The sequence below is a fragment of the Castanea sativa genome, chromosome 6 (genome assembly GCF_040712315.1).
Source record: "Castanea sativa cultivar Marrone di Chiusa Pesio chromosome 6, ASM4071231v1".
NCBI lineage: Eukaryota > Viridiplantae > Streptophyta > Magnoliopsida > Fagales > Fagaceae > Castanea > Castanea sativa.
The window spans coordinates 2,466,396-2,484,737 of record NC_134018.1 but is presented as its reverse complement, the minus strand read 5'-3'; the positions used below and the strand labels follow the sequence as shown (position 1 = coordinate 2,484,737).

The window sequence follows — 18,342 nt, the reverse complement described above, 5'->3', positions numbered from 1 at the left end:
ACAAGTTATAAAAACAGTTGCAAGTTGCAAGTTGCAAGTTGCAACCATAACATTAGTTAGTTGGTGTAGAAAGTTGGAACAACTCAAAAAGATAGAAGTACTCTGTACTCGAGCAGCCATAGGAAAATCGCCACTGTCTTGCTAGTACGTTACCACTACTGCATGTGCGAATTTAACCAATCATCATTGCTTGGTGAAAAGGACACCACGCAACCATTCGTGTAGTACTACTATGTATGGCAAAATTCATATCTCGAAAGTTGAAAACCAATTCTTTTATTTTTATGATAGATAGGCAAAGGCAACCCTATTTGTTTGAGTAGCCTTTCACCAAAAATACATTTAAAACAATCAAGGCATGTGGTTAGAGGAGGGACCATTTCAGATGAACTAATTTTTCTCATCCATATTTAGCTGGATCCTTGTCCTTTCTTTCAACCTTATTAGAGTCAGAGATGTTAAATCATGATAGGTGTAATATCACTTTTACATAGACTTATTATCGACATTGCACCAATTACAATATACAGACTCAATAATTATTAAACATAGTAATTGTAATTTTTTTTTTGTTCACTCGATTTATTATTGATGAGATACATCCCTTTACTTTAGCCATTTTTTTTAAACTTGCAAAATTGTGTTCATATCATAAGTTTGTTGGCAAATTCATGTCAAAGTACCCATCAATGTTGGCCAAATTGCACATGAGAAGTAATGAATAGTATAACGAGAAATTAAAGCATGGTGATGGAGATTGAAAGTCTCCTAAGCTAGCTACAAATGAAGCGCCATGGGGTCCATATCAATCAATGATATTTGGTCATGTAAGATACATATGATATGTACCAAGAAGATAATGAATTAAAATATATGGTCAGATTCTGCTTAAGGATCTTTAATCAAATCAGGGGTTCTCATCATTAGGATTCATTGGATCGAGTAAGGAAAAAGTACTTCTTCAAGTTGTCTACACTTTAGTGGTCTACATCAGTGAATATTTTGTTGTGAGGCTATATGGTGAGGTTGCTACATTGCAATTACTGTTTACCAGATTTTTTTTTTCACAATAAATGTATGCTCATATACCTCTCATTTTATAGGAAACTTTATTACACAATTAATAATGGAACTTAAACCATTCTTTTTGTCCACCATGAGGCAAAAGATACATAGTACTGTCTTTTAAGATGGCCAGTAGCCTTGTTTGTTGTTAAGAATTATTTATTTATTGATAAACACTTGCAAGATTTATGGCATACAATAATTATAATTTTATTTAAAAGTCAATAATTGTAGTAAAGGAGGAAAATTCAAATCTTGAATATCATGAACACAAGAAGTTGAATGTCAACTAGTTGAATTATAATATATAATATACAATATAATCTTGTAATATAATATATTATTATATATTATATCATAAATATGCAAAACTATGGAGATGATCTAATGGTTTAAATGATTTTTGTTAACATAAGGAGCATGTCTACAAATTATTCCAGGGGAAAGCCCCCTCAAAAAATAAAAAATAAACCCACAATTTTATACGTGTGACAAATCAAAACTACATATTTTCAATTGTGTCAAGTTAAATTCTACACAAGACAATCACAATCTCCATCTCAGTTGATAAAATTCAGCATGAGAAATATAACACAAATACACACAAAAAGTACTGTCCTATTCAACCCAATAGCTTGCCATTTTATTTCCTTACATTAAAGGGAGGGGAAAAACTTCAACAAAAAAGAAAAAAGAAAAAAGTGAGATTTACATTGGCACAATTAAAAGTATAAAATTAATTTATCACATGTATAAAACTATATTTTCCCCACTAAATCCTACTACCAAGCAACAATCACAAAGTGATTTTTATTTTTATTTATTTATTCATCATGCATTGTTATCAATAGAGACAAAGGAAGCATATTTGGACAATATTTCTTCAAAGAAACAAACATTTGTGAATTTAAGAATTCATGTTCGAAAATGTAGCCCGTGACCTCATTATGCCAACTGCAATATGGCATGAGACCACAGTTACCTAATATTTTACAACAATTATCCTTTTTAATTTTTAATTTTTTTTGTTAGTCATTTGGGTTTGGTGCATTAATCTCAATTAAGAACTCTAAGTAAGTGTGTTGTTGTCCCTTCCACTCAAGGACAATGAACCTTTGTTTGTTTTCTTAAACCTTTACTGCAAAGACCACCAGACAGCATGATGATATATGCAGCTTATAAAACTATATATATATTATCATATTCCTCACTCCATGTGCACTTCACTTCTTCTCCATCAGATTCCACAAACTACCTCGATTCTATAAAACAAAACCATATAGATCTCGATCAATGCCTTTCATAATGATTAAATATACTCATTCTCCTTCTATAGAATAAATGATTCAGTGACCTGAAATTCAAGTAAGTCATAGCAAAATAATAAAGAAAACCTATTTTTGAGTATAGTTTCTTGACCATAACCCAATTGAACCTTCCTAACACGATTTAATAATGCAACAAAACTCTAAAAAAAGGGGGAAAAAAAAGAAAAGAAGCAAGACTGTCTACCAATCACCATTCACATTTTTTTTTTTTTTCAAATTTCAAAGAAGTGACATTTTTATGCGTTGGGTATAACCTTTTAATGCAACCCAAACTCTCTTATTTTATTGTTCAAACCTCAAAATTTGATAAAAATATGTGTACGGTCTACTTGTTTTTATCTCCTGAAAACATTGTGAAGTTACAGAAACACATTCAGCAACAACCAAATGGCAGGCTCATCAACTATAAACCACATAAATTGATGGACCACCTCTGGACCTTGCTTATTAAAGAAGACATGACCATCTTGATTAACAAATCTGGGGCTAAAACATTAAAATGGGTCATTGTGTCTGGTTGGTTTGATCATTAGCCCATCACTATCTTCAGGATAATCCACCAATCGAACGGCTCACAGTTTGATAAGAGATAAGGAAACTGTTACTCCTCATTTTATCAGTTCCTGACTTCCTGTACAACTTAACCATGTCAATTTTATCTTCCAATTATAATAATTACATAGATTGGGATACAACCAGATAACCCAAAAAACAAGATGATGAAACAGTCAAACTGAGCAATAAGAAAGGAAATTTTCTTTACACAGACATTCTTCACCACCATATTTATTTTCTGACAGCTTACTCCTGGTAAAAGACTAACTTACAAAGTGAGTAACAAACAGAAATCCACTGTCAAAGTGAGCAATAAACATAGGAAATTTTCTTTACACAAACATTCATCACCACCATTGTCATTTCTGACAGCTTACTCCTGGTAAAAGACTAACTTACAAAGAGAGTAACAAACAGAAATCAAAATCATAAAGCATTGTGCTCAGTAACAGAAAGGCTAAACAAATAATGCCTTAAAGAAAAAAACAGATACATAGATAAATCCAGAAAGCTATCCCCATCACCATCTCTAAACTAAAAAACAATACCAATTACAATAATAATAATATAATAAAGAAGGTGCTCTTGGATCCAGATCTTCTGCTTTTCTTCTATAAACAAAACATGGGGTTCCCCCCTCTACAATCCCAAAACAGATTACCTGTTCTCTTCTCTCAGCAATGCCTGCAAGTCTAAGGCATCTCTTGCTTTCTCCTAGAGTCTTCTCCTTCACCTTACTTCTTTCAATTAACACACTTTTATTTTCTTGTTGTTACTCTATTGATGAGCAAGGACAGGTTCTTTTAGCATGGAAGAACAGTTTAAACAGCTCCACAAACGCATTGAAATCATGGAATCCTTTGGACCCAAGTCCATGCAATTGGCTTGGGGTTCAATGCAACTCAAATGGCCAAGTGTTGGAGATAAGGTTGAAAGAAGTAGATTTGCAAGGCTCATTGCCTTCAAATTTACAACCTCTCAGGTCTTTGAAGATCATTGCCCTATTATCAACAAATCTCACTGGAACAATTCCAAAAGAATTCGGAGACTATCACGAGCTCAGCATTCTTGATCTCAGTGACAATTCTCTCTCAGGAAAAATCCCAGATGAACTTTGCAGGCTAAGCAAGTTGCAAACTTTATCTCTCAATTCAAATTACCTTGAAGGTGCAATCCCTTCCAACATTGGAAACCTCTCAAGTCTTGTGTATCTGACTCTCATGGACAATCAACTCAGCAGTGAAATTCCAAGGAGTATTGGAGCATTAAGCAAGCTACAAGTCTTCCGAGTGGGTGGGAATAAAGATCTTAAGGGTGAGCTGCCTTGGGAGATTGGAAACTGCACTAACTTGGTTATGTTAGGCCTGGCTGAAACCAGCATTTCTGGAAACATCCCTTCATCAATTGGAATGTTGAAAAGAATTCAAACCATAGCCATTTATACGACTCTACTGTCTGGTTCTATCCCAGAAGAGATTGCAAATTGCAGTGAGTTGCAGAATTTGTTCTTGTATCAAAATTCCCTCTCTGGTCAAATCCCAAGGAGAATTGGAGAGCTTAAAAAGCTTCAGAAATTGTTGTTGTGGCAGAACAGTCTAGTTGGTACAATCCCAGATGAGATAGGAAGCTGCAGAGAGCTCAAAGTCATTGACTTTTCAGACAATCTTCTGACAGGTAGTATGCCAAAGAGTGTTGGAGAGCTTTATAATCTTCAAGACCTTCAGCTGAGTGTTAATCAGTTATCAGGTACCATACCTTCTGAAATCTCAAATTGCACGGCTCTTGTTAATCTGGAAATCGACAACAACAGCATTGTAGGCGATATTCCTGTTCTTATTGGCAATCTAAAGAGCTTAACACTATTTTTTGCCTGGCGGAATAGGCTATCTGGAAAAATTCCAGAGAGCCTCTCTGAGTGCCAGGAACTTCAGTCTCTTGATCTGTCTTATAACAATTTGTTTGGTCCAATACCGAAGCAGATATTTGCATTGAAAAATCTTACAAAGGTGCTGCTACTTTCTAATAATCTCTCTGGCTTTATACATCCTGATATAGGAAACTGCACAAACTTGTACAGGTTAAGACTCAGTGGCAATAGGCTTGGGGGCACTATTCCATCGGAGATTGGAAACTTGAAAAGTTTGAATTTTGTCGACATTAGCAGCAACCGTCTTGTTGGAGCAATTCCTCCATCAATATCTGGCTGCCAAGGACTTGAGTTTCTTGATCTTCATTCTAATGGACTCACTGGTTTTGTGCCAGACACTTTCCCCAAAAGCCTGCAGTTTGTGGACATCTCAGACAATAGGCTTACAGGGCCACTGACTCATAGCATTGGGTCATTGACAGAATTAGCCAAACTCATTCTTGGCAAGAATCAACTTTCTGGTATAATTCCAGCTGAGATCCTGTCTTGTAGTAATCTACAATTATTAGACCTCAGCAGCAATAGTTTCTCTGGTGAGATTCCAAAGGAACTCGGTCAAATTCCAGCACTTGCAATATCTCTCAATCTAAGCTGCAACCAACTTTCTGGTAAGATACCATCTGAATTCTCTGGTCTTAGCAAGCTGGGAGTCCTAGACATTTCCCACAACCAGCTCAGTGGCAATCTGGACACTCTTGTAAACCTTCAAAACCTTGTCTCCCTCAATATCTCCTTCAATGACTTCTCAGGTGAATTGCCCAACACTCCATTCTTTAGGAAACTCCCTCTCAGTGACTTGGCTGCAAACAAAGGTCTCTACATCTCTAATGGGGTCGTAACTCCTGCTGGAAGCATGGGACCTGTTGGCCATGCCAGAACAGCTATGAAGCTAGTTATGTCCGTCCTCATTAGTACTAGTGTTTTACTAGTACTTCTCTCAATCTACATGTTAGTACGTGCCCACTTGGCCAACAGCAAGCTCATGGAAGATGACAATTGGGAAATGACTTTATATCAAAAGCTCGACTTCTCCATTGATGACATAGTCCGGAATCTAACATCATCTAATGTGATTGGCACTGGGAGCTCTGGAGTTGTATACAGGGTGACAATTCCAAATGGAGAGACACTAGCAGTTAAGAAGATGTGGTCATCAGAAGAGTCAGGAGCATTCAACTCTGAAATTCAGACACTTGGTTCAATTCGACACAAGAATATCATCCGGCTACTGGGTTGGGGATCAAATCGGAACCTGAAGCTGCTGTTCTATGATTACCTACCAAATGGAAGCTTGAGTTCACTTCTTCATGGTGCTGGCAAGGGAGGTGCAGAGTGGGAGACTAGATATGATGTTGTTTTGGGTGTAGCACATGCACTTGCATACTTGCACCATGACTGTGTGCCTGCTATTTTGCATGGGGATGTGAAAGCTATGAATGTGTTGTTGGGTCCTAGCTATGAAACTTACCTTGCTGACTTTGGTTTGGCTAGGATTGCGAACAGCAATGGTGGTGATGATGTTACCAAACAAAGTCCAAAACCTCATCTTGCTGGTTCTTATGGATACATGGCTCCTGGTACTTTTCTTTTTCCTACCTAATTTCAATTAGCTTAATTTTGTTCTTCAATAATTTCATTTCAATAACCCACTAATAAATCTTTATTATTGTTTTTTTGGTGTTCTTAGAGCATGCATCAATGCAGCCTATCACTGAGAAGAGTGATGTTTACAGTTTTGGTGTGGTTCTACTAGAGGTCTTGACTGGGAGGCACCCATTAGACCCAACTTTGCCTGGGGGTGCAAACTTAGTTCAATGGGTGCGTGACCACTTAGCTACCAAGAGAGACCCAGTTGACATTCTTGATTCAAAGCTTAGGGGGAGGGCTGACCCTACAATGCATGAGATGCTCCAAACACTAGCAGTTTCATTTCTCTGTGTCAGTACGCGACCTGATGATCGTCCTATGATGAAAGATGTTGTTGCAATGCTCACAGAAATTCGACATGTCGAGGCCACAAGGCCAGAACCTGACATGTCAAAGGGAGGTTTGTCAGAAGCTATTCGTTCCTCATCTCCTGCTAGGAAAGTAATTTTACATGGGTCTTCCAATTGTTCCTTTGCTTTCTCTGATGATTCAATCTAAGATCAGAATCAAGATTTCAAGAAGCTATTTGCTTTATGTTTTGTGCATATCCATTAAAGGAGGCAAGAACAACACAGGAGGAATTGTAGTGTAATTTTTGTTTGTAGTTTTTACTATATGTGGTTGTTGTAAATCAAAATAAATAATCTATTAGCAAAATTCTCAATTAAGTAGTTAATATAGCCTTAACATAGGCAACATAATTCTGGAGCTTTAAGATTGTAACTTCCTTGATGTCTCTGCTATAGAGGAGGATTATCTTGGGAACAGTGATGGCTTAATTGTCTCTTGAAGGTCAGAGAGAGACTGCAGGGTGTGTTGGAAGCCAATACAATGATTGGTATTTTTGGATTGATTTAGTTAGAATTTATTGTAAGGGAATGAGATTCCTCTCTCTCTCTGTGTGATAGTCTTTCCAGCAGTACCCACATGGTCCCAGGATACATACATCACATGTCCATGTGCAGTCTGAAAGAAACTTTAAAGCAATAAAAAACTCTTCCGTAAGGATATTAGTCTTGGTTTATAAGACTGTCTTAATCGGAATCACATGTGCCAGCAGGACCATTAACTTGTAGACATACCAAAACAACATAACAATTCTAATTAAAGAATCGCTGCACATGGATTGTGATAATGTGAGCATAATAATAGCACTAATAGGATCATCGAAGGTTAACTTGATCTTTAAAAAATAAAAAGTTACTGTCTCATTTATATTGTGCACCCAGGCTGTCTATAACATCCACAAGAATTAAATTGACCTAACAGTTTATATAACATTCCAGTATTTACAAGTTCATTTTTTCATATAAGCTTTCATACATATTATCAAAAAGAAGCAGCAGCAGTTTTCAAACATGAACTGTAGCAACATTCATATACAATGCAAGTAAGAAGGTAAATTCATCGCAGCTTATCTTCTTGAGTAACTACAAATCAATGACTAAACACATACACCATACAAACAACTGGATTTCATTAAGATGGTTATTGTGATACATGAGAACTTCTACGCTTTGAAATAAAAATGTTGATCCCACCAAAAGCATCTCTACATTGTTACTTAAGTAATTCTACCTAGATTAGATGACTCTAGGGTAGGCTGACGTAGTAATTTTTCTGGACAGAGCATGTGTTCCAATGGAGAGCGCAACCCTATCCAAATTACACAATTTACATGTGAAGTGATGAAAATGGCATAGCATCCCAATTCTTAGGAGCCACGAAAATAAAACAGCCCCATTGTTGCTTAGGGAGGATGCTGAGACTCTAATTTCTTTAATATAATGCTGATAACACCCCAGTTGAACCCTCGGTATTGAAGCCAGCGAATTATCCTTGATTTCCTTTTCTCTTTTGGCACATCCAGACCTCGGAGCCACTGCTTTGAGGCCTGGATAAATAAATGATCCACAGAAGTCTTTGACAAGCCAAGACTTGACTCATGATCACCGGATTCATCTTTCTCAAAAACCAGTTTTACCGCATTCTCTGCATCAACTTCACTTACTCCTTTCCTCAAGAGTGCCTGATCCAACAACAATGCTCACATAAAGAAATATATTTCCCCTAAGAATAACATAAAGAAAATGAAAGCAATAAGTCCCATTCTTTACCTTTACAGATTTTCATGCAATCTATACTCAAATTTTTTACTTTTAGATACCACACACAAATATCACATTATTTTAGAAGGTTAAAAACTATATTCCAACTTACAAGTTGACGATAAGAAAACAAAAGATTTTGGGGTAAATCATTTAGAAAAAATAATAATGGATAACTAAATAGTTGTCTCCCCTAAGGTTTTATTAAAAGAAATTCCACAAAAGTAATATCTGAAGTCAAGAAAGAAGCAGCAGCTGACAAGAAACAGCTACCAAATAACATTGAAAAGAGAAAGAAGGCCCATGGCTAGAAAGGCAGCTGAGCTCTCAGAGATTTATATAATAACATGTTGTGATACTTGGTAGGATGTTTTTTTTTTAAAAGTATTTGGTAGGATAAACAGGAGAGCTTACCTGCTTGATACGCCTTGGTCCCCAACTTGAACTAGACCATCTAGACTGAGAAAATGTTTCCGCATACAAGCTATCATTTATAAACCCTCTACAATAACAAAAAGGGTCAAACTTGCAAACAGAATCTATACGGATGAGTGAAAATATTAGGATACAATGATATATATAGTAAAAAAAAAAAAAAGTGCTAGAAATGGTAATACATGCTTGAAAAGTGAGAAATGGATTGAATACATTTGAAAGCCTATTTTTTTAAATTGTAAGTTTACACACACACCCAATGGGTTTTGAACCCACAACCTTACCCTCCACCTTTTCTCATGGGGAAGGAGGTGCTGTCTGAGCTAGAACTCATTGGCAAGAATACCTTGAAAGCTTACTGAACAAGTTCAAATTGACGAAGTTGTAATGGAAAATCAGTTAAAACTACAGATCTGATAGAAAGTGCCTGGAGTCCTTTAAAAGATAAGTCAGATCCACAGGAAAGAAGAGAGGGGGGGAAAAATTCCAGTTTCAAAATTTTGACCTCTAGGCATCAGGTAACAAGAATACAACATCCTACAATAATCAAGAATAGAAATCGTGCAACAGCAGCTGTAATCTAAATTTATAAGCTACAGTCCATTGTTAGCAGCATCTGACTTATAAGAAAAAAGAGTGATAGCTTCAAAAATGGGAATCCCAATATTAAACATTAACCTGAAGATTTTATAATGCTATTTCTAGTTCTTTTTTAGTCCATAATTCTATTGTTGATGCAAATGGAAGTTGATAAGACTTAAGAGACACAAGAAGAGAAAATATTATTGCCCAGTTGCAATATAAAGAAGAACAAATAATCAAGAAAGTCGTGGACCCAATCAAGTCAGTGACCATTTTAAAAAGTTGCCAGTGAACACCTTAAGCATAATGGATCTTAACTAATTACTTTTGCACCTTCTCTGGAAATCATCCATCACTGACTCCACAGTATCAGGTGAAAATCCCTTGCCATGCAGTTTCTTTCTCATTTCAACAGCTGTGAATGCTCTGCAAAGAAAGAAAACAAACTCAAAAAACAGATTGCCCTTATCTTCTTCTGCTCACAGAAGCAGACACGCATGCTTGATACGTCCTGAAGCTATGATTTCGCAGAAAGTAATATTCTAACCTTGTTGCAAGTAATTCAATTGCCAATTTTTCTGCATCTTGCTTAGTTTCAAAAGCACATGATACATCCTGCTTGGAATCCTTCCTTTGATGGATACTGGACTTTTCAATAACCTCCTCAGTCTCTTCCATGAATTCATCGTCTACAAATGCCACATCATGAAGAATTTCTTTTTCCAGCTATAGAAATGCCTTAATGTCTTATGCATATTGCTAGAAATTTGCATACATATAGAGCCCAGTTAACAACACAAGAACAACATGCTAAAGTTACATCAAACAGCAATGCAACATCTACAGATTAATCTATATCCATTTTCTTTGTACATAACAAACAAATATACAAAGGGAACACATGGTTTTAAGAATGGCATTCTTCATGCTTATCTAACCAACTGCATGGCCACTTTATTTTCAACTTAAAACATATAATATATTGTCTGCCCACTTGTGAATAGACTGAATGAATCTCATAGCTCTGACCTCATAACCACGAAGTTTCAAGATCACCACTACCAACAGATTAAAATGTTATAACATAACATTGCCCACAAACATTGCACAGTCAAACATTACTCATAGTTTACCAATCCTTCAATGTAGAAACTAATCTCAATTTTCTTTCACCACTTTGAATAAACTAAAAATACATTACATACCTCGTTCAAAATCATCCAACAACACATTATCCTTGAACATTTGATTGTGATTTCGAGATTTGTCCTCATCAAAAACTATACTTCTCTGCATTGTATTGGAACGGTTACTGGGTTTCTTAGAACCCTTTATAGGCAGAGGACTTTCAGGTTTGTTAACCTTAGAAGATTTCTTGGGAATGTACCTAACTGGATCCGATGAACTATAGTCCCTACTCTGCAAACAAGTGATTGCAGTGGCATTGTTCTTCTTCAACCTATAAATGAAAAGAAATTTGTTATTGGAAACTACCTTAAGATTACATGTCCACAAATTTTCAACTTTCAGTGAAATAATTCTGTAAATTATTAATCTTTTGTTTGGTTGCTGAGAAATTGTAGGAAAAGAAAATAAAAATTAAAGCATTAGACATGAGAGATTTCATTGATTGGGAAGTGAGTTTTAATTTTTTTTCTTTTTTATACATTTTCTGAACTAAGAGAATGATACCCAATTCCAGAAAATCCAAAAAGATTATAAGTATATGATTTAATTTCCATTTCCTTCTTTTTCTAGGCAGCCAAACAGAGGGTACAAAAGTTATGAAGCAGAATTCAGAGAAATTTCTCACCAGGGAATTAATAAGACTCGATATTGAAGTTGGGATGAGATTCTGGAGCTGAGATTTCCCGCCAAAGCCGCCATTTTTTGAGTTTTTAGAGACAAATCATAAACCCTAATTTGGGATGGGTTAGGGTTTTGTAAATCTGTTTTCAGGGGCGCGTGTTTGACAATGTTCTAGTAGGAGAGTGAATATTCAGTTTCTGTAATTTTCTGGGCCACGATGAATAAGTTTTGGGCCCACTCATGTACTCAGGGCTCAGGCCCAAATAATTGTATGTTATTGTTTGTTATTTGATTTTGAGAAAGAAATAGAGCCTAAATTAATGCTTTGTTTTTATTTTTTTGAGAAACGAGCCTAAATTAATGCTTTGTGGGAAATGAAGGCACTATTTGGCAGGAGTGTATGAGAACTATTGTTTGTTGTTTAAATGCCCAAACACATGGACTCTACGCTAAATTTTGCGTTTGGTAAGGTGTGTTGTTCAAATGGTGTTTGAGTTATATTACCGTTTGGTTGAAATACATTGGACCCATCTAAAATGACTACACTTCAACTCTCTTCTCTCTCATGCCATTTGTCTGTTCTGAGTCTTTACTCTCTCATCTAGGGCAGTAAACAAGCCAAGTTTTGTCGAATAGTGCATGTTTGAGCTTGGCTTATCAATAAAAATCAAATGCTCAAGCTTGGCTTGAATTTAAGACAAGTCTAGAAACATTGTTTGAACTTGAGCTCATGAGAATGCCAAAAAATTTGAGCTTAACTTGGCTTGATTAATTAGTCAAGCGAAACTTAAGCTCAAACTCGAGCTGAAGTCAAGCTTTATAACTTGGGATCCAAAAAAATTGCATCTTCAAATGCTTATATCACCAAAAATCAAGTAAACAAAAAACAATAATATACTCATTTTATTATGTTTCTAATTCCACCCATGGTTATAAATTGTTCAAATTACAACTTTACATAATTAAATCCATCCATTCATCATTCATTGTTTATAGCTTGAGTAATTGTTCAAAATATAATTTTTACACCCACATTTGTTATCCATACAACAATAATGTTCACAAATCTAAATAAATTAACATTCCAAAACATATATGAATAAATAAGCTATAAATTAACATTCTAAAACATATGTGTAATGTCATAACAATGAGTTTATTTAGTAAACATATATCAAGCTATAAACGACCTTAAGCTCGGCATGTTTTTATTAAGCCATATTGTTCACGAGCTTATTCACAAACAATTTTTTTTTTGTTTAGGCTCGACTTATTTATCAAACAAGTCTAAAACTAAGGCTTAAGCTTGGCTTATTTATAACCAATCAAACATGAACGAGCTTTTTTATCAAGCCGAACCCAAGCTGTTCATGAACGGCTTAGTTCGTTTACAGTCCTGAGTCTCATCCTTCCCAAAACTTACTTCTCCTCTCCCTCTTACACAACGGCAGTCCCATCACCACCAAGTAGCTCCCTTCATTAACCCTTCGTTAATCCCACACACCCACCCGAATCCCTCATTACTTATCCCAATAGCCATCTAAGAGTGTTCATAAATCCATTACAAACCAAAGTTACAAAACCCTAAATTCACCAAAATTTATCCCAAATTTGTACAGCCTGATTCATCTCCCCAACCACCGTATTTACTGGAACAGTCCAGCAACGCCTTTAATCACAGTTTTGGGCAAGATTTTTTCAAACTACTATCAGACTTTATCTCAAATTAATTTAAGTTCCCTTGTACAGTGCATCTACCATTAGCTGAGTATATTATGGATTTTGTAGACACAGTGTCTTCCTCCTCAGTCATTCTACCATATTCATCCTCCTCCAACACAATTCCTTCACCTACGGTATGTGTTTAATTTTGCTGTTCAATTCAATGTTCAATTTTGCTGTTGCATTTGTTCTTAGGTGCTGTTGAACAATCCTTCCACAGTGTTCATATTTCTTCACAATTGCTATTAATTTTTGCTCTTGATTTTGGACACGATTTTCCTCCATGCCCATCTAACTAAAGCTAAGTATGGTTTGGAAAATGGGCCTTTCCTAGCACAATAGGGTTTAGGAAGAAATCATTTATAAAGGCCTAAAGTGTATATTTGATTTCATATAAATCATTTATAATTGTGATGTTAATTTTGTTTTGTTTCCCCATGCTTTATGTAACTTGTCTTCACTGCAATCTCTTTTATATATACTTATAATAACTTGTTTGAGTTAATTGGTGAATATGTTGCTCTAGCTATATCTGAACTTAATACATAATGCTACAACATGTTTGGTAGAGTTTTTTGTGCAAATGATCATTTTCCTATTCTTCAATTACTAGTATTGGTGAGGATAAGGCTGTCCAGCTAGACTCGGACCTGGACCCGTTCCACCTGACCAGACCCGATCGGAACCGACCCACCGAGACCGATCCGTGAGCTCCGATGGTCAGTGGCGGGTTACAAAGCCTAGAAACCGAGCCTAGTGGGTCGGTTGGCGGGTTCTCTCCTCTAAAACTCACCTCAACCAACCCGACCGGAGACTTACGAAAACCGACAATTCAAGCTTTTTTCGGCGAGTTTTATGGCATATTACTTGAGATCTAACGAGATTTATGCATGATTTGGGGAGATCTCAGCTAGATCTGGTGGAAATCTTACTAGATCTAGTGAGATCTCACTAGATTCGGTGAGATCTCCGCCAGATTTGGCGAATTTTTGCTTGAGAAAAAAAAAATTCAGATTTTTCCACTGTAGACGACCCAACCATGCCCAACTGCTATCCGATCCAATCCAACTGCTCTGATCCGACTCTCTCGCTGGTTGGTGGCGGGTTTGAACATTCACCACCTGATTCTATCGGGTCGGTTGCGGGTTGGGCACAAACCCGACCTGGACCGACCCGTGGACACCCCTAGGTGAGGATTAGGTTCAAGTCTGAGAAATCATAAAAGTAATTTAGAAAATCAGAAACCTTGAATTTATTAGGCAACCATGTACACTCTATGTTGCCTACTATCCTTGTTAGTGGATATTTTTTGGCTTAAGTGTGTATCTTTTATTAGATGGCTGCATCATCCGACACTGAGGATTGGAAGTTATGGCCTTCACCCATTGAGAAACACTTCATAGATGTTTTGGTTGAAGAATAAGCCAAAGGGAACATGCCTAGGGGCCAATTTATAAAAGGGCTTTGGACAGTTGTCCAAAACGAGTTCAATCAATGAGCTAAAAAAGCCTATCGCAAAGATCAATTACACCAGAAATATCAAATGTTAAAGCAAAGACATCGAGTTTTTTCTCAGCTAATCGGTCGAACCGGAATAGGATGGGATTCTGTCACTAACATGATCACAGGAAGTGACGCAACTTGGGCATAGGCAGTGGTGGTGATTGTTATAGGTTTACTTTATAATTTTCATGTCGTTGATTCATATTATTCATATAAATAATCTCATATATACCACATCTTGATAGGTCAACCCTAAGTGCAAAGAGTTTCGTAAAAAAGGGCTAGATCCCTATGACTTGCTAGGACGGCTCTTCAACACGGGTACTGCAATTGGATTTCTACAAATTTCCTCTGCCCAACTAGCCCCTAACAACAATGAAGAGTGAAAATTGGATGCTGCTTTCCTAACACATGGAGTACACGTCAATGTCAAACCCGATAGTGGAGACGATGTGGAGGAGCTGCCCACCCCAATTGCAGGGCAAGGTAGCAAGCGTGCTAGAAAGCAGTAATCTCACTCAGAGACCTCGGCAGGGAAGAAGAGGAAATGAGGGCCCATTGAATATATGACTGATGCTATCATGCAGTTCATAAACTTGTCAAGGAAAAGGCATAGTAATAAGGATAGCGATAGTTGAAAGGAAATTGTTGAATCTGAGTCGGTGGGTGATAAATTCTCAATGGACAAGGCCGTCGCAACTCTTAACAATATTGAAAATGTTAATGATTACACCATGTTCAAGGTCCTTAACAAACTCCATAAGCTTGATAGTAGGGCCGCTTTCATCATGCTGAGGCCGGATAGAAAATGGGGCTGGATGTATTTAGTCATTAGTTTAATGTAGGGGACTTGGTTAAGAAAAGGGAGCAAGTTTGGGCTGCTTTTTGTGGGGTTGCAGCTACTATTTTTGTTCTTATGTGTATTATGCTAATTACCACTAGAACCATTTTTTGTTGTATTGGTTGTATGGTTTAGTGGGGTCACATTATAGTGTGCTAAGGAACAATGATCTTACTATATGTGAACTTTTTGTTAATGATGGTAATATTTGCTGGTTTGTCAAGGAACCGTTTACTTTTTATTGTTAAGAACTAGTTTTGGTACTGAGTTTATTGTATAAAATTTTTGTTAATGATTATTCCAACATTCTGGTTTGTTAAGGAACCATTATTTTGTTGTTAATAACTACTATTGTGTGATGTTGTTTGTTGCAAATTATGTTGTTTGTGCCCAAGCCGCGTTGTTAATAATTACTGATGTTGTTAATAACCATTCTGATATTGTTAATAACTACTGTTGTGCTGATTATTCCAACTGTCTTTGCTACAAATTATGTTGTCTTTGCTGCAAAGTTATATAAATATATTGTCCTTCCAGATAGACTACTGCATATATAGAGAAACAAAACATAACCTGTTGATGGATGAGATGTAGGGAATTACCACGAAATTCCCAACTTGTGAGAAACAAAAAATAGAGAAAACATACACCAAAGAAAAATAATAATCACACGCACAAGACAATATTTACGTAGTTTGGCAATTTGCCTACATCCACGGAGTTGCATAAATTTCACTATTATCAGGGAAAAATACAAAGTGTGGCTACAGTTTTTCTGTCTTTTAAAAACAACAACAGAAAACCCTAATCACCAAAACAATGTTTTTCTACATCCTGCGCACAGGATTCCAAGCCTCTGCTCCATGGACTAAGCTTCAGAAAATCTCCCATTAAAAACCAAGCAACATTATTTGAGTCAGGTTAGGTTGTCAACCGAATTAAACATAACTAGGCTCCACAAAGCCCAACATGAGAAATCATTGATCCTTAAAAAATTCCAACAAATGGTTTGAAACATCCTGAAGCATGGTCTGAAACATGCTAAGGAACAATGCTAAACATGTGTTGGTTGCTATGTCAAAAAACCCTACACAAATATGGGTAGCAAGGAAATACAAAGTGGGCAACATATTACTTTCTTTTACACCGTTGACATAGTGAGCAGTAGTGCAACAACCATGCATAGTAGGCACCATCCAACGAACATAATCTTCACTATTCTTTTAGTCTCACTAATGGGTTGAACCGTCTCATGCACGGCCTTCAATTCCTCTCGCAAAATACATAGCTCTATTTGTAGTTGTTGGAAATCCTCTGCATATGACAATGGCATATTCAATGGAATACACCATTCAAAAAACCCACACTGATCCCTTGGGCAACATTGATAAAGCCTGTATCGCTTCTCATTTCGCTTATTAGAAATCCTTACGCTTGCTCTCAAGCCACATAAAAAGTTCACATTTCGAAACCTAAGCCCATTGTCAATATCATTACGCATTGCTTTCAACATCTACAAAAGAAAACAAAGCGTATTGAATTCACTGTGCTATCAACGTTATTTGCACAAAGACACAAGTTCAATATCAAGTTTAATATCAAACAATTGTAATATGTATTATATAAAAAGTTTTGTTCTAACCAAGTAACAATGTAATACGCATGTCCACTTCAAAAAGATCATTTCCAAATCCATCACTATACGTGCAAAAAAAATCATTTATGATCCATCACTATCACCAAAAGCTTTTACAGTTGCTGGTGTACGAATAAAATATTCCTCTTGTTACTTCTCTTGTTTTGAATTTTCATAAAATTTTACCTTGCTCAGGGTGAGTCTCCACCAACTCCTAAGAATTGTGGAGTAAATCCTGCAGAACTATTTACTCTAAAGCCTTGTGGGAGTAATATTGGATTAGGTGTTAATCCAAAAACCTACACACTTTATACTGTTTAGACTCCAAACAACATCTGTTCTTACTTTCCTATTGCTAATAATAATGGACTGCTTTCAAAGGCCATGACTCAAAGCCACCTCAATTTAAATCAGACACTATTATTGTTTTTCTTATTTTTGAAATTACCACACACACGGTTGAATACCTGAGCAATCTACAAGGTACTTTGTCATCTTCATGTTTTACAACAAAATCATCTATTTATCCGAATCTTCTTCTCTATTTTCACATCCCACAACCCCAAAATTGGTATCTTTTCACAAGGTTTCCTCCACTAGGGGTCGGTGGTTTCTTTCCATGGAGTGGTTTAAAGTATTTGGGTATCTCACAAAACCCCTCTCACTAAATTGACACAGTTTTTCAATTAAAAGTATAGAGAAGGAAAACAACAATCTTGTTACAAAAACCCATTAAGAACTAAGGCCAAAGTGTTCTTCAAACCTAGATTTGCAGCAAGCCAGTGGGTTTTTGGTGGTGAAGTGGGACCTTCTTCCCCTCGCTTCAGCGGCGAGCAAACCCTTGGTTATTGCTAGGTCATGGACTGCTAACAAGGAATGGACGAGATCCAACGAAAACTAAAGCCTTGCCATGAATCGTTGTCTGTGTCGATGGAGATGAGGAATGTGAGGTAAAGGAAAAAGTTGCGGATCATCGTCTTCCTCAATTCCTACTCACAAAAAAAAGAGAAGCTTCAGTGGCACAAAAGGAAAAAGAAGGCCTCATACGCTTCAGGCACTTGCCTTCTCTCTTGATATAATAAATTTAAATTTGTACCATTGTCAGTTTTTAAAAAATAAACACACATATACCAAACACACAATTTATTTTTCAAACACCAAAATATGTTATTTGAAACACGGTA

The 18,342-nt window shown here is 36.4% G+C and overlaps 2 protein-coding genes across 2 annotated transcripts; one reads left to right on the top strand and one right to left on the bottom strand.

Moving 5' to 3' along the window:
* The first annotated feature begins 3,536 nt into the window (after window positions 1-3,536).
* Window positions 3,537-7,416, top strand: LOC142638099 (uncharacterized). Its single transcript, XM_075812096.1, has 2 exons — window positions 3,537-6,452; window positions 6,563-7,416. The coding sequence occupies exons 1-2, from the start codon at window positions 3,629-3,631 to the stop codon at window positions 7,018-7,020; spliced, it is 3,282 nt and encodes a 1,093-aa protein (XP_075668211.1). The 5' UTR covers window positions 3,537-3,628; the 3' UTR covers window positions 7,021-7,416.
* A 551-nt stretch (window positions 7,417-7,967) lies between these two features.
* On the bottom strand, window positions 7,968-11,613 carry LOC142638673 (uncharacterized). Its single transcript, XM_075812728.1, has 6 exons — window positions 11,461-11,613; window positions 10,853-11,106; window positions 10,195-10,336; window positions 9,981-10,073; window positions 9,045-9,132; window positions 7,968-8,551 (listed from the first exon to the last, which is right to left on the bottom strand). Exons 1-6 carry the CDS (start codon window positions 11,532-11,534, stop codon window positions 8,273-8,275), a joined length of 930 nt encoding a protein of 309 aa, XP_075668843.1. The 5' UTR covers window positions 11,535-11,613; the 3' UTR covers window positions 7,968-8,272.
* Window positions 11,614-18,342: the final 6,729 nt, after the last annotated feature.